We start from the raw sequence: 17,699 nt of genomic DNA on the forward strand, positions 1-17,699 counted from the left end.
TAGAGAACAATGCCGTTCAGACAAAGGTGGAGTTTAAGTATAGTGCCTTCTGGTTTCATCTAGACGGAGTCAGAATCTAGTCAGAATCATTCAGAGCTACACATTGAAGCTTCCCCCAGACTGTGAGGGAGAGAAGTTCCCTCTATCAATACTGAGCTCCCATGAACAACCGTGCGTGACTGGAGTCAACTTCCGAATGCCGTTTCTGCTTGTTACCAGGGGACCGGAATCATTCTTAAAAAAACAATGTCCCAAATCACACAGGGGCATATGAACAGTCCCTGTGATAGTGTGATTTAAAAAGCTGTATTTGGTCTTCATCCCTGGTTCCTGAACAGCTTCTAAGACTCTTGGAATTTCCTGGCTAGGAGTAGGAGGAGTGTCCTTCCTCACTCAGAACAAAGCCTTCTCTACCATACCTGAGCTTATGCTAATGAATGACTCTCCGAGGGGGGGTGCGGGGGAGCCTCTAGATAGATTCAGGATAGGGCCTGGTTGCCAGAGGAATCAACCCTGTGATTAGAGGGCTGGAAGTTTCAGCCCCACTTCCCAACCTCTAGGGTGGGGTGAGGAGCTGAAGGTTGAGTTAATTATCAACAGCCAACGATTTAATCAATCATGCCTACTTAGTGGAACTACCACAAAACCCCCTAATCAGTGAGGTATGGAAAATCCGGAGTTGGTGCTGGAAGAGTGGCACACCCAGACAGGGCCCAGAGGGTCTGAGAGACTGGCCCCTTACCTTGCTCTATTCATTTCTCTTGTTGGCTGATTCTGAGTTGTATCCCTTACCAGTAATAGTAAAGTGCTTTCCTGGGGTGCCTGGGTGGCTCAGCGGGTTAAGGCCTCTGCCTCCGGCTCAGGTCATGATCTCAGGGTTCCGGGAGGCTCAGGTCATGATCTCAGGGTTCCTGGATCGAGCCTCACATCAGGCTCTCTGCTCAGCAGGGAGCCTGCTTCCTCCTCTCTCTCTCTGTCTGCCTCTCTGCCTACTTGTGATCTCTCTGTCAAATAAATAAAATCTTTAAAAAAAAAAAAAAAAAGTAAAGTGCTTTCCTGACTTCCAGAAGGGATTCTAGTAAATTATTAAAACTGAGGAAGGGGTTATGGGAACCCCTGATCTTCTGACAGTGAGTCAGTAAGAATTACAGGAGAACCAGGACTTGCTTCTGAAGCGGGGGTGGTCTTGTGGAAGTGAGCCCTTAATCTGTGTGGTCTGTGCTAACTGCTGCTAGTTCGTGTTACAGTTGAATTTAGTGCAGGACACCTAGTTGGCTTCCAGAGCCTTGGGGGAAAACTCCCACACATTTGGTGTCGGAAGTATTGTGAGTAAAAACAGTTGCACTCCTATCAGAGATAAATCATACATCCTACTAAAGTCAGTAGTCTAACACCCTACTCTATAATGCTCTGGGGACCTCCCCGACCTCTCAACTTTCTTCTCTGCAACCTAGCCACAGTGATCTCTTATAGCTTGGCCCACACCATGCCACAGGGCCTTTGTATGTGCTTTCTCTCTCTTGGCCCACTCCCTCCACTCCAGTCACAAAGTTACCTCTGCCCCAAAGACTTTGGATTCAAGACTGCAGACCTGTGCTGGCCACATTCACTGGTTTCTCACTTCATTCCTCACTTACCTCAAATGGGTCTACCTTTTCAGGGTGGTCTTGTAATTCCATACTTTGGAAATAAGTTGCAGTCTGTTGAAATAAATTCTTCAAAGTAATTATTTCTTTTGTAAAAGAATGTCTTTCTTGGATTTCATTCTCCATCAATTCCTTGTTTTCTTGAGCTTTCTGAAAAAGCCTAACATACAACATCAAAATAAAATTCTCTATCCTGCTCTCTTGTGAGATAGTTTCATTTCAATAATTAACACAATGTCTGCGAAGTTCACAAAAGATCTTTTCCCTGAGCAAAAAGTACCATTTTCCATGATTTCGTTACTACATACACAAACATATACCAAATTCTGTCACTCAATCAAAAACCTCTCTAAACGTCCATCTCAAGATATCCTCTTTTCACACTTTACATTCCAATTGCTCTCTCCATCCTACTTTTCTCCAGGTGATCCTTGAGTTCAACTGAATATGACGTAGAGGGGAGAATGGAGTCACTGGTGGGCTTCTGGGGACAGATGATGCCATTAGCATTTTTATCTCAGCTGACCCCATTTGCTGTGGATGTAGCCACCTTATTAGTAGGGATGTTTAAGAGGTACGACTTTTCCTGAGAGCTATTTGGTAAGTATTTCTAGCTGTAAATATATTGTAACCTTTGACCTAGTCATTCGACTTCTTGGCCTCTTTCTCAAAGTATTTATCACAGATGCAGAAATTCTAGCATAAAAATCTTCACTACAGTGTTTTACAAAAGTGAAAAAAAATTACGTATAATTTAAAGGTTTTATGTTAGGGTTAAATAAATTATGGGATAGTCACATGTGAGATATGACATAGTTATGTTTTAAGGAACATTTAGTGACATAGGCAAATTAACATAATATGCTGATAAATCATCTAGCAAACAAAACAGTATAGCATTATGGCCATAATTTGTTTAAAAATACAATCATAATAAAAAAGAGGAATGACTGGCAGTGATTATTGCTGAGTGGTAAAATTAAAGGGGGTTTATATTAATCTTTATAATTTTCTACATTCCTGAACATCCTATAGAGAATCTATATTACTAAAATACAAAAGTAGCAAATATTAACAAAATTCAAAGGATATTCATCCTCAGTAATACCAAGATGGAAACTATGTGTTTCTTTTTATTATTATTAATCTTGTCCATCACCCCCCCAACCAACTTTTTCAAGTCTAGTTGACACACAACATTACATTCATTTCTGGTGTACAGTCTAGTGATTTGACAGATTTATACATTATTCTATGCTCACCACAAGTATAGCTACCATCTGTCCCATTATATCACTATTACAATTCACTGTATTCCTAATGATCTGCTTTTTATTCCCATGATTTACTCATTCCGTAACTGAAGGCCTCTATCTCCCACTTCCCTTCACCCATTTTGCCCATCCACTTCCCTCACTCCCCTCCAATTCTGCTTTTTGTTGGCTTATTAATTTTTTTTGAGATCTAATTTATGAGTGGAATCATACGGTATTGGTCTTTCTCAGATTGACTTCTTTCACTTAGTATAATACCCTCTAGGTCCATCCATACTGTCTCAAGTGGCAATGATCTCATCCCTTTCTGTGGCTGTGTAGTATTTTATTGGGTACAAATACCATATTTTCCTTATTCTTTTGTCTACTGATGCATACTTTGGTTGCTTCTGTGTCTTGGCTATTCTAAATAATGCTGCAATAAACACAGGGGTGCATGTATCTTTCAAGGTAGCATTTTCATTCCCCCTGGGCAAATACCCAATAGTGGAATTATCAGAGCATATAATATTTCTATTTTTAATTTTGTGAGGGACCTCCATAGTGTTTTTCCACAGGGGATGTACCATTCCAACCCTTTTTATACTTTTCTGCGTTAACCCAATTCTATGGTATCACTTGTCATTATGCTTTATTTTTATATTTTCAAAATTCAGTATTTTCTAAATATTAAGCCTAGGGGCTCCTGGGTGGCTCAGTGGGTAAAGCTTCTGCCTTGGGCTCAGGTCATGATCTCAGAGTCCTGGGATCGAGCCCCGCATCAGGCTCTCTGCTCAGCAGGGAGCCTGCTTCCTCCTCTCTCTGCCTGCCTCTCTGTCTACTTGTGATCTCTGTCTGTCAAATAAACAAATAAAATCTTTAAAAAAAAAAAATTAAGCCTGAATTATTAGGCACGTTTCCTTAATAGTTTTTCATAAGTCTTACTTGTTGCATCGTTCCTGCATCGATGTAATCTCTTGAAATGCTGGTATCGTTTCTACAGCCTCTAATCTTTTGGGAGCATTCTGGATACTTCTCAGGCGCTGAAGAAGTAAGGTCAGTAACAGCTGCTGCTTCTCCACATTTTCTTGGTAGCGGCATAAAGAATCTTGCAGCTCACAGAGCTCCTCTGTGGTGGCCGCCTCTTTGGTTTTTGAAATTTCAGGCAGATCCTCTTGAAGACGATCCAAAATAATTGCTTCTCGTTCAATCTAATTCAATAAACAAAAAAAGAGAACTGACTTAACGAAGATGCACTCTGACCATTTCAGAAGCTGAAACAGACCTTGGCAATCATCATTTTTGTATCCTGGCTGGTCAAAGGGTTCCTAATACCCTATCTTCTCTCAAAGTGGTATCTGTCTTCCTCAAGCTGGGAATCTTACTCCTGCAGCACTGGAATCCCAGAGTTCCCATTCCAGCTGCAGATCTGCTCACCATTTAATTTATGAAATGAAGTACTGCAGTCGTGAGCTGAAGAAAACACTGTTGAATAATTTCATAAATAATTTCCTGCTCCTTCAGATTTCAGTTGCAGAAAGCAGTGATTTCTCCTGAGATGTCTATAAGCCAGAATGAGCCCCCCAAAACTGCAACTCCTATATGAGGTTGGACAACTGCCAGACCATGTTTCTACAGGTGTGTTTTCTTCCACATCCTATTCCTGTATGCTCAAAAAGGTAAGTCCGGTACTTCCTCATTACTCGAACACCTACACCAAAGGGAAAACAGTCCTAACTAATCATGTATTTGTCAACACGGCAACGTGCAGAACCCGGAAACACGTAACACCGCGCATCTGCAAAATGGAGTTGTACGACCCTTGGCCCCAGAATGAAGACACGGAAAAGCAGATCTCTCTAACTTACTTCTTCAAACCCCGTGGTCCCCACCCTAGTTGTACCATACATTTACCAAATTCTGCCCTGGTGCTGTCAGCTCTCCTGCTCTAATGTTCCAACTTGTCAGCCACCTTGCAATCTTGACATTATGGAATATCACACCGGCCAACTACATTTATTCAATGTGAATGAAAACAATAAATGAAAATCTGGATCCAAAGGGTAGAAAAAAATCTAAGAGAATTTAGGAATTCCAGCATAAATTAAGTTTCCAGGGGCTCAGTGGTCTAGGGAATGCCAGAATTCCATACGTAAGGATCAAGTTGTTCAATCTTGCACCTCTACCATTAAGAAAGAGCCCCAGCATGGGAGGTGCCCATTGGGATTTCGGGGGCAGTCTATGCTATCTGGAGAATACTGCTCAGATGCATTTATCAGAATGCTGCCAGTGTTGAGGGAGGTCTGCAGCAGGGTCAGGCGCTAGTATAAGCTGCCCGGCCACTTGGGGCATACGATCCAGCTGAGCCAGGCGGCTCACTAGAATACATGGGTATAGACAATCCGTCTCCGACAGACCTAGTTACGGAATGTATGCTTTCCATTTCCTCAATCCTAAATTCAGTTGGATTAGAAGTGCTAGTTCTTAGGCAAGCAGCTACATTTCCACCAGGGAATAACATAAAAGGGTCCCACTAGCTTGTTTTGCAATTTCCCTGCCAGAGAACCTGCAAGCAAAGAAAGGAACTGCTGTTATCATCAGAGATAATTGTACACCTAGGGTTTCTGCTATACGTCAGGGTTGAAAGAAACATGTCTGTAACCCAGAACTTAATGGAGCATCTATTGGTGCTTCTGTGCCATGACGACCATAAAGGAGCCACCACGGCAACCATGACCCAGGAGGAGTAAAGCCTCGAAAGGTTCTGTCCTTTCTTGGTCCAGTACTCCTCTTCCCCCACCCCTGTTCCCTGAGATCACTTGCTAAAATAAACCATCTGCCCACGAGCCCCATCTCAGGCTCTGCCATCTAATGTAAGTTCTTAAGTAATTAGGGAGGGGCATAATTAAGACAATTTTACTCAAAAGCCAGATAACACTTCGACTTATGACAGATAACCAAATCCAACCCAGTATTACTCAGGAGTGAAGAGAAATGAACTACTGATACAAACAGCAACAGGTATGCACCTCCCACTCACGATGTTTAGTGAAAAGATGCCAAACCCAAAAGGCACAAACTCTTCAAGTCCATTTATATGACATCCTGGAAATGGCAAGACAGAGGAATGGATGCCAGGGGCTGGAGGTGATAGAAGGGGCTAATTACAGAGGGGCACAAGAGAACTTTTGGAGGTGATGAAATGTTCTAAATCTTCATTTAGATTCATTGGTGATCATGTGACTGTGTTCATCAAAACTCAACCAACTTTATGCTAAAGAGGATGAAAACAGCTCCCAAATCAATAAAACAGTTTCTACAAAAATTGTGCCTTCATTCTTCTAGAAGAGACTCTGTAGCCCCTGAATGGTTTCCCTTGGACACAGAATTCTAATAATATGGCTATAAAACTTTTAGGTTCACAGTCAATCAGAGAGTCTGGAAAGGGAAAAGGAGCCATAGTAGCACCACAAGTAAACGAGTGAAGAAGACTGATAACCCCGTAACCAGCACTAGTAAAAGTCCTTTGAACTTTGGTACATACTGAAGAAGTCAGCCTTATGCCTCCAATTATCCCTGAAAGCATGACTTTATTCCAGCACATCATGATCACTGAAACAAAAATGAGGACTCTGAATAACCAGAGATGAATAATTAAATCAAGCAGATTCTGTGTAAGAAAACAGGAAGGTAAAATTTTAGGGGGAAAAGAAGGTAAATCAAAATTTCAATGTATATTTTAAGTCATAAGTTTAAACACAACATTTAAGTTTCTGAAAACCTACTCATACAAAACCTTTATCCCATAAAGATACTGGATTATTCTATTACTATCCACATCTTAAAAAAAGAAATTCATTCTGTCACATCCAAAAGCACCAACCATCCTAACAGGATCTTGCATGTACAGGTGTTTAGATGCTACCATTTTTATTAATGGATACAAGCTACTCCTACAATTCAGTGCCTGTAAATATCATTTAAGTTGATAGTTTCATCATTAAAAACACCGGAGCATATGTCTGACTCCTCCTCTACCACTCACTTGTGCATTTGGACAACTTACTCAGTCTCACTGTGTCTCACTTTCCTCGTCTACAAAATGAAGGTAAAATAAAAATATCCAGCTCACAGGACTGTTGCGAGAATAAGTGATAATACGTATAAAGTGCTCAGAACTCTGCGGGACACACAGGCATGCACCATGCCGGCCCACTAAGTGTTCCATTTGCTGTTACTGTTTGCTGTTACAGGACCACACATATTTTGTCTGTGCTACTTTTGGAAAAACACACTCCGACACCAGATGTTGTCAAATGTTTCCATGAATAATTACGAAGTTTTAAATGAATAAGGTCTGAATTAATCAAATATAATTCCAAATGGGTGTATAGCAATAGACAGGCAATGTAGTAAAATAGAACAAAAGCTTAGAATTAGCCTAGACGTGGGTTTCAACAAGAGCTGTCCCTCAAGAAATATTTACTAACTGCCTACTAAGCGCAAGGCCCCAGTCAGATTCTAAAGTTACAGCAGTGAGCAAAACAGACATGGCCCCAGTCCGCAGCCCCAGCTCAATCACTAGCTGGGAGGTCTTGTGCCAACAGAAATCTCTCCGTGCCTCAGTATCCCCATCAATAAAATGGTAATAATATTTAACTCCCGAGGGCAATGCAAGGATTTGGTGGCGTCCTGTGTGAACAGCCCTCTTCGGACGGCACACAGCCTACTTCAGGAACCCCATCAACTGTGCCAGTATGAATGGGAAAGAAGAGGCGAGCAGCAGTAATTTACAAAGTATCTTCAAGTTTTAACATTCAAGAGTCTATTGACTAATCAAACCCTATCAGCACTACCACAATGATATTCATTTTCAAGAATATCAAGTTGCATTCCTTAATTAAAGGATTTTTATTTTCATGTCCAAAGAGCTAGCATTAAGGTAGGTATCTTGGATATCTGCAGTACGGTAGATATCTTAGCTGACCCATTCAAGGAGGTTCACCTAATTCAACATAATGAAGCCTGTACCCTCCCAGGGCTGATGGGAAACACTGGAGGCACAGACTGAGGCCATTATTTCCAGATGGACCATGCCAGTTTGAGCAGACATGGCAAGGACCCTGAGTGAATTTTCTCCAATGGCTCCAGTAGAGCTGTTGGTGGCCAATCTTGCTCTCTTAGACGCAACAGGACAAGAAGCAAGAATACCAAATTTTAAGCAGAAAAATATGCTAATGTTAAACATTTATATCCCAAAGTGTGACCTACCTCCAGTCAAGTATTGACTCATTGTATTTCTCTCTTAAGTAAATTTAGCAAGAATTTTCACATGAATAAGGAAGAAGGACTTTCATTTAATGTTCTGACTTGTACTTCATTTATACCTGATCCCTTGGAAAGATTAACAAATACCCTAAGATAATGTTATATGATTTTAAATTTTCTTTCTAAATATATGTGATGGCTTAAATCCAGAATCATACTTAGATTAACATCTGTGATTGATATATTATGGAAGTTTTCTTTAAGAGAGTTTTCAGCAAGAGCAACGTACAAATTTTTAAGTCCATAGTTAACAATTCATTGGAGTAAGTTTCCATAGTTAACCACTGTAGTTTTAACTTTAAAATTAGCTGGTTATTATGAATATTACTTAATTCTAACCTTTAGTATTCCATTAAGACAGTCATTTTAAAGGCATTAACTCAGATGCACAATAAAGATTTTAAAGCCCAAATGAGCAAGTACTTCTGTAAGTATTACCTGATACCAAAAAAAAGGTATCTTTTCTTAAGAAAAGAATCTGAATCATCTCTTGGAGATTATTTTAGTAGGACCTGACCTCTATAACAATTATGTGTTACATATATGAGATATAAACAAATCCTACCAGTTGAGGAATTGTTTTATATAAAAACGAAATGAAAGTAACAAAACAATTCAAATGACATTTACTAGGAAACTGGCTTGATTGTTGGAAATGAAGCACTTACTTCTTCACTGACAAATTTCCACTCCCACTTCAGTTCTTCGCACCATATCTCCCATTCTTTGGTGGCTTCCAGCAAATTTAACCATTTGTCCCACAAACCTGTCGTGGTTCTGAGCAAACACATGTCATCAGTGTCCGTGCACGCGGGCCTCAGGTGTCTGAGGACCTGCCGCAGTTTCATTAATTCTTCTTTGGTTGATAGGAGCTTTGACCCCAAAGCCTTAGGAAAGAAAAGGAATAGGAGGAATAGACTGTCTGTTAATTTTTCAGAGACTTATAAACTTCTAAAGATCTTGAACTACTGATGATTTTAAGTCATCCAGTAAGTATTCCATGATCCATTTTTTAGTCCTCTTAGAAGTCAATCTGAGAGAGAATTACCTACGTATTATTGTGTGGCCTATGAATTTGGAACTATGGTTGACAAAAATGACCCATAAAGCAATTCTTTGGAGTAAGAAAGTGTTCTGAAAGGTGAACATCCTAAAAGTTCCTTGTTATTTTAATATAAGTCTCACTATTTCACTAGGTTGTTAATTTGCACTATACTTATCAACCACCAATGTATTATTTAGGGTTTTTGTTTTTGTTTGTTTGGGGACAGGTGTTAAGCAAAGGTAATTTAGAACGTTTTCATTCAAATCCCAATAACATAATGCCATAGATTCTAACAGATAAAAATAAACAAATACAAAAATTGCATAGTAAGAATAAGAAGTAGCCAGAGTTTAGCCTTATGATAGTTGCATTAAATTCTCTGTAACTGATCCAACAACATCCAATAAAATAACATGAAAGGTGAAGCTTTAGGAAAAGTGATCACTGGGGCACCTGAGTAGCTCAGTCAGTTGAGCATCTCCTCTTGATTTCCACTCACGTCTTGGTAGCACAGTCCTGAGATCAAACCCTGCCACGGGCTTCCACTCAGCAGGCGTCTGCTTGAGCATCTGTCTCTCCGCCTCCCCTCCCACCCACTCACCCACACTCTTACACTCTCCCTCTCTCTCTCAAATAAATAAATAACTTTTTTAAAAAAGGAAGAAAGAAAGCAAAAGAGTTATCACTAAGAACAGGTTGCTACTGGTTTGCAACAGTCCCATGAATCCGAATGATGAACTCTCTTGGAACCACTGTTTCATGTTTTCCCTGGTGTGCGGTCTGGGGTATTTTCTTGAGTGTACAACTCAGGTTGAAGATTTCTGTGGGTCACAACAGAGCCACATGCCCTGCTGCTGCCACTTGCTCCTTCTGCCAATTTTCTGCATACAGTCTTATTAGAGATGTGCAAATACTATTACCTTGCTCTGTTCCAAGCGCTCTAAAGCTTCTTTGTAAGATGCTGGCACCGGAAACACAGACTGACCAAGAACTGCCTCCATTTGGTTTAGGTCACTGCAAATTTTCTCTTTAATTCTTCTGTAGCATTTGTAATTCTCAAGACACCTGTGAAGCACAGTTAAGGGGGAAAAAAGTGATATTAAATTTTATTTAGTACAATAAATTCTGGACTTCCCAGAATGAATTCTGAACACTTAATAAAAAACAGAAAGAAATTCTTGTTTTGCTATTCAGTGTTTTTTCAACAAATTTTTATTGACTGACTGCTTCTCACAGGGACCTGCATAAGACTTTTAACACAAACTTAACGGTGAGATAAGAGTATTCACTTAAGCTGTAGGGGCGCCTATGTGGCTTCGCGGGTTAAGCATCTGCCATTGGCTCAGGTCAAGATCCCAGAGTCTTGAGATCGAGTCCTGTGTGGGGTTCCCTGTTCAGTCGGGAGTCTGCTTCTCCTTCTCCCTGCTTGTGCTCTCTCACTCTCAAATAAATGAAAAAAAATCTTAAAAATAAAAAAGTCTAAACTGTACAACTGCATTCTTTAACACTGCTAATGAAGTATAAATTCTTCACTGAAATTCTTGTACTGAACCATTAATTCAACTTCCACAATTTAACTTGAGGAATTAGTCCTCAAAGTAGGAATTTATCCTAAACCTGATAAAACCTCTGCACAGTAAAATCTTTTTATTTATTAAACTATTAATTAAAATGGCAAATATTGGAATATACTTTCATATGTAACAAAAGACATGGTTAAGTAAATTACAACAATCCATTTTATAAAATATTTTATAGCAAATATAGTCACTTTATGAAGTTTTGCTACAATAAGGAAAAGAGCACATAGAGCAGCATATTTTTATAGAGCATAATGTTGTGCTATATTTAAAAACACTATGAATAAGACCGTCTGTATAAAACCGATACAGTCTAAATCCCTCCCCCAAAATAATTTAAAATCCAGTATCAAATATAGTTTTTAAAAATTATTAAAATATAATAATAAACTGGAAAGGAATTAAGGAGTATTCAGAGGCCCCAAAGTATATCAAAGTGGAAATAGAAATAAGATGAGCCCTAAGGACAGTTTTTCACTTTGAGGGCATTTGCTGAGTTTCAAGTTTATTAACTTCTTCCTGGAATGCTGGGTGCCAGAAGATAAAGACTCAACCCAGGACAGGTATTTAATAGGAAACCCTCTGTGTAAAGATATTTGTAACATATGTAACAAAAGACCAACTTCCAGGGGCGCCTGGGTGGCTCAGTGGGTTAAAAGCCTCTGCCTTCGGCTCAGGTCATGATCCCAGGGTTCTGGGATAGAGCCCTGCATCGGGCTCTCTGCTCAGCAGGAAGACTGCTTCCCTTCCTCTCTCTCTGCCTGCTTCTCTGCCTACTTGTGATCTGTCTGTCAAATAAATAAATAAAATCTTTAAAAAAAAAAAAAAAGACCAACTTTCAAAATATAGCCTAAATCTCTACAAGTCAATAAAAAAAATATGAGCGACCCAGTAAAAATTGGGCAATGGCTTGAACAGGCATTTTTCAGAAGACGAAATATGAAAGACCAAGAAACACTCAAAAGAGAGGCTCAAATATATTAATAATAATAGAGATGCAGATTAGAACCGCAGTGAAATATCACTTCTCATCCATCAGACTGGCAAAAATTAAATCTCCCTTGGGGCACCTAGGTGACTCAGTTGGGTAAGCATCTGACTTCAGCTCACGTCATGATCTTGGGGTCCTAGGATGGAGCCTCGTATCAGGCTCCATTTTCAGCGGGGTGTCTGCTTGTCATTTGTGCGCTCTCTCTCTCAAATAAATAAAACCTTGAGAACAGAAAATTAGATCCCCCAACATCGGGTATTGCTGAGGATATGAAACAGCTTGAACACAGATTGTTCTTGGAACACTAGTCTGAGTATAAATAAGTAAAATCATATGGAATTTAAAATGTAAGGTGTACACACCTGTGGCCCCACAATCACAATCCTTGGTATATATTCCAGGGAAGCTCTTGAATTTAAAAATGTTCCTATTGGCACCATTTGTAAATGCAGACTAGAAAAACCCAAATGTCTATCAAATAGCTAAGTGACTGAATTTTGCTATAGACAAGAACGTGAATAAACTTCAGCATCATAATGATGAATTTGAAAAAATGAAGTGACAGAAGAATACACATACATGAAAATGGAGCACAAACACATAGTAAAAATATTTTAAAAAGGAAGAAAAATAGTAAATAAAAAATTGGACATAATGGTTAATTCTGAGAAGAGGAAAGGACCACACAAGAAAATTCAAAAGTCATGATGTTTACCTTTGAACTTTTGGGTACAAAGCTCTTTGTTTGATCATTATTCTTTATATCATATGAAGACTTTTATAAACATTCTGTTGTACATACTCAATATTAAATACAAGTAAAATAAATATAATATTTGCTATGGTCTTCTGCAGATAATGATTTTTAAATGTTTCCATAGTTTCAAAGTTATGTCCTTATTTTTATTTTATTTTATTTTAGATTTTATTTATTTGAGAGAGAGGAGAGGATCAGAGGGAGAAGCAGACTCCCTGCAGAGCAGGGAGTCTGATCCAGGACTCGATCCTGGAACCCCAGGATCATGACCTGAGCCAAAGGCAGTCATCCAACCAACTGAACCACACAGGCACCCCCCAAATTATTTCTAATGTGTACATGCTAATTTTAAAAAATCTTAATTTTGTTCTTGAAGGATTACCTTTAGGAAGAAGTACCTACCGTTCTAGTTCACTTTCCTTTACTTTGGCTGCCTCCATCATGGCTGAATCCTTAGAAAGTAATTCCTGCATAGTACTCTGGAGTTGTTGTTGGGCTTCAGGGCTTGATATAGTCCCCAGCTTCTCAGTGAGGTCCTGGATGTCTGTGATTGTGGATTGCAATTCCTCTTGTTTCCAGCCAGGCAGTTCCAGTGGTGCTTTTGGATTATCAAGATCTACTTTATGGGACGCAACAATGGCTTCACGGGCAGTCAAGATCCCCATCGCCCTGATGACTGCCTCATTATAGTGTGTTATACTTTCACAAGCATCATTCAAAACATCCTGGTGAATAGGAGATTAAATGTTGCAACAAAGCTGTCAAACTTTGAGGATTTTTATCATTCTTGAGTTTTTATAGGCATTCATAATATGTCTGGGTCTTATAAGGGTTAGCATCTCCTACTTTTAGTTTGACAATATTAGACTAGTATTTTTGCTTGCATAAAGAAAAATTATTTCTAGATTTGCTAAGAAATCTGTCTTAAATTCAAAAATACATCTCATGAATCATGTCTGACAATATATATCCCTGTCCTAGAACTCTTAAATTACACAATGAATTAAATAAAACAACGGGATATATTTAATATATATAACTTTAACAAATGTTGTTGGGAGGGGGAATTAAAGAAAACACACACAAAAAACCCCCAGATTTCTTGTGTTTTTATTTTTAGTTTTTTAAAACTGTATTTATTTATTTTAAGTAATCTTTATACCCAACATGGGACTCAAACTCACAACCCTAAGATCACAACCTGTGCTAAGATCAGGAGTCCGATGTTTAACCAACAAAACCACCCAGGTGCCCCACCCATCTTGTGTTTTTAAATAAATGGCTCTACCACTAACTTTACTTTTGAGCACATTCCCTAATGTCTCAGACTTTAGCCTTCTCAAGGAAATAACAAGTAGCCAAAATAGATAACTATGAAGGTCCCTTCCAGTTTGGCTCTGATCTATTATTCTGGAGATTTACATCATCGTTCCTGGAATCTATATTAAAATCAAGTAGAGAAGTACTGACTTTACTCAACATTTGTTAAGTACCAATTTAAAAAACATTAAGATTCATACTATGGCTTGACTTTATAACACTTAAGCCTATCGAAATATTATCAAATAATTCTTTGAATTTCCCCATTCTATAAATTTCATGCAACAATTCTGAAAACACAGTGAAGGGCATTATACTAAGTACGAGTGTTCCAATAATGCCTAAGCTGTCTATCTTATTATTGTGGAAAAGGAGGGAATTTGTTGGACTCGTTCTATAACAGAGGTCAGCAAACTTTTCCAGTAAAGGGTCGGACTAAGTATTTTAGGCTTTACATGCCATCTGGGCTATCACAACTACTCAACCAGGCTGTTCTAGCAGGAAAGCAGCCATAGACATTCTCTAAAGAAATGAACACGGCGGTGATCCAATAAAACTTTATTTACAAAATCAAGCACTGTGGGCAGATTTGGCCCATGAGCCTTCATCTGGTGACCCCCCACTCTAAAATCGATCTGGATGCAAATCCTCGTTCTGTTAGTGCTGCAAGAGCTGAGAAAATGTTGATACTCTGAACTTAAATTTCCTTATTTTAAAATGGGCCTATTAATAGCAACCACTTCACAGCGTTGCTGTGAGGATTAAAAACAAAGTATTGAGCACGGTGCCTAGACACTAAAAGTTATAAATAGAGGGGGAGTTATTGTACGTTCTTTTCACTACACCCTATTTCTTCTATTATGCCCCAGTAGTTCTAACAAAACAAACAAAACCCAAATTTTGTCTGAGCTCAATAGAGGCTACAAGGGGTATAGAAATAAAGGTGCCACACTCCTCTTTCCCATCTATAAGGTACTGACTGTATTTAGATGTAAAATGAGTTGGGATCGTAAGTTAGCCCGTTGCAAGTTTTTAAAATGACTGTATTCCATGGGGGAATGTTCATGCAGAACCTGGAACTTTTTTTTTTTTTTGAACCTGGAACTTCTTAAGAAGCATACTAATATACACACATACTAACTAGAGTAAAACCTAAAACCATGAAATAAAAAGAAATGGACTAACTACTGAATTATGAAAAAAAACTTACTGTGCGCATGTCAATGCTTGTATTAACCTGCGCGTGAAGATCTTCAATGTCCCGCAATTTTGTCTCCACATCACAAGCGTCGGAAGAATTTTCATCTCTTTGCTTCTCAGTAAGGGCCACAGCTTTCATGCCATCCACTTCTGCCTGAACTTGCTCTTGAAACACTTCGCAATTCTCCTTTTCATTTTGAATATGTTCAATGTCCAAATTTAAAAGTAAAGGCTGCTCTAACTGAGCCTTTATCTGATTCAAAACATGTAAGGAATTTTCCAGTTTGTCCTGAAAATCCTTTTCATCCATTTCTTGTGGTTGGGATTTCAGGATTCCATTTTGGAGAATCGTGTGTATCCTGTCATTTTCTTCTGCATACAGCTTTATTTGGAGTATTTCTTTCTCTTTGAATGAGTCATCAAAGGCCTTACTTTCATTTAATTTCTTTATTATCTCTTGACATAAGCACATGGCTTTCTCAATTCTCCGCTTCAAAATTTGAGCACTGAGCAAACTGCTTTCTGGCGATGTAGGGGGCGTTCCTAATACGGCTTCCGCCCTTTTCTTAATTTGCAGATCCACAGCCCTCAATTTATTTAGTGATGCTTGGTATTTGCCATATTCTGCCATGAAGATGTCCAGCTGCTTGATTTTTTCTTCGAGTTCCTTCTCTTTTTCAAATACTAGGGCTTGTAACTGGTCGAGCTGGGAACAATCCCAGTTTAGTCCCATGGAATCGAACACTTCTTTGAGTTTCAGCAGCAGTAGGATACTAGACTGAATACCGGTGATTCGGTCTTTAAGACCGTAGAGCTCCTCTTTAACATCTTCGTTCATGTCTTGAGTTAGCAGCAGCTCATTGCACTGTATGTGGTCAACCTCCTTCTGAAGCACAGAGGCCTTTTCATGGAATTCTCTGTAAAAATCTCTCTTCTGTTCTACTTCATTCCATTTATTTTGAATGAATCTTTGCATTCTGTTGGCTCTCGTCTTAAGATTTTTGAGCTGGTCGTCCAGAAATAATCTTTCGAACACACTTAGATCCTTACAGACGTGCGTTTGCTCCTGAACGTGGGCTGCAATTACACTCTGGGCCTCCTGCAGTTCCTCCTGAGATCTTGTCAAAGTGGCCTGCTCCAGCTCTAGCTCAGCCTGTGTGGAGGCTGTTCTCATCTTGGGAATTATCAGTGCCTCATTTTCTTGAAGTGAGAGTTGCACCTTCTCTATGACTGCAATCAATCTGTTCCTTTCTTCCAGTTTAAATTCCAACTGCTGTGACCTTTCTGTCGATTTTAAAATTAGCATCTGGTACTGATTCTGTATGTCCTGTAGGATGTGATTTAAATCATTGCTCTCACCTACCGTAAGGTTGGGAATATTATTTTTGACCTCTTCAACCAATGACTCCATGGCCTGCTGCTTCTCCAGGATGCTGTCGTGGGTCACCTTGCATTTCCTAATCTGTGACAGAATGTCATCAGGGAGAAGGGAAATGGCGGGAGTGAGTTCACCTAGGAGATTCTTGACCCACAGCATCATCTCTTTCATCTTGTTCCTTATTTCGTACTTCTTGATCTGATTTTCCACCTGGGTGTTTAATGGCTCCAAGGCTTCTAATTGCTTCTGCAAGTTATCCACTGCACCTTCCAAAGTATTCTTTTCTTTTTCTCCCCAAATCCTCTTCATCTGAAATTCAGCTCGCCCCTTTAAAACAGAAAATTGATGCTTGATGATCCGGAGTTCAGTGGCCAAGGCAACCACGTGTGCGCTCCCCACTTCTTCTTCCGGAGAGTCAGGCCCAAACTGTAGGCACTGCTGCTGCTGCTGCTGCAGAGAAGAGCCCAGGTCTTGGATCTCGCTCATGAGGAGTGTAAACTCCTCGTGCTCCACTGCTTGCTGAGAATACTTCTTCTGAGCCAGCTGTTTCACCTGCTCCCAGCTGTGTGCAAGTTGCTTCATCTGGCTTTCTAACAACTTCTTATCCATGTTGGTCAGACACTTTGATAAGTTTTCCCATTCAATTTTCATCTTGCTTAAAGAACCTTTCTCTTTTTCAACCGACGCCAGGAATTTTTTAATTTTGTCCAGATAGGTTGCACTGTCTAGGGGTCCCCTAGAAAGAGAAAAACAAACAGAGCTTGTTAATACTTACTACATACCAATATGAGGTTAGAGGTCACTAAAAGAAATGAATTCTTTGAATTCTCAGAAGAGACGATTAGGTCGTCTCTAAGAGCACTCCGTCCTAAAAATAAAAATCAGAATCTAGTTTAGTGCGGCTCTCGATGAGCCTATGACAATGTAGAAAGCTCACCTGTAAGGTATGTTTCATAAAAATGGAGAACCACAGGAAAGGAGTGAAGAGGGAAGGGGAACAATGTAATGTAAAAGGACTCTGAACTGTGAAGGACTTGAGCAAGGCTGAGTCTAGGACTAAGAAATTACCACAAAATGCAACCAGATCACTATTATTTTGCCAACAATAATGACTAAGAGGGTATAATCATCAGGCTAGTGTTTTGAATATAAAACTGTTTCCTCAAAAGGAGATCACTGGGGGCGCCTGGGTGGCTCAGTG

At 39.5% G+C, this 17,699-nt stretch overlaps 1 protein-coding gene across 14 annotated transcripts in view; it reads right to left on the reverse strand.

Annotated features, from left to right (window-relative positions):
- SYNE2 (spectrin repeat containing nuclear envelope protein 2) overlaps window positions 1-17,699 on the reverse strand; it is a 330,800-nt gene that overhangs the window by 133,225 nt on the left and 179,876 nt on the right. For all 14 annotated transcript variants that reach the window (XM_044231769.1, XM_044231767.1, XM_044231774.1 and 11 more), the window contains 6 exons: window positions 15,131-17,234; window positions 13,003-13,325; window positions 10,193-10,337; window positions 8,896-9,114; window positions 3,845-4,110; window positions 1,638-1,806 (listed from right to left, as the gene is read on the reverse strand). In XM_044231769.1, the coding sequence (XP_044087704.1) occupies window positions 1,638-1,806; window positions 3,845-4,110; window positions 8,896-9,114; window positions 10,193-10,337; window positions 13,003-13,325; window positions 15,131-17,234 (3,226 nt within the window). The remainder of the gene's footprint in view (window positions 1-1,637; window positions 1,807-3,844; window positions 4,111-8,895; window positions 9,115-10,192; window positions 10,338-13,002; window positions 13,326-15,130; window positions 17,235-17,699) is intronic.

The sequence above is a fragment of the Neovison vison genome, chromosome 13, assembly GCF_020171115.1.
Source record: "Neovison vison isolate M4711 chromosome 13, ASM_NN_V1, whole genome shotgun sequence".
NCBI lineage: Eukaryota > Metazoa > Chordata > Mammalia > Carnivora > Mustelidae > Neogale > Neogale vison.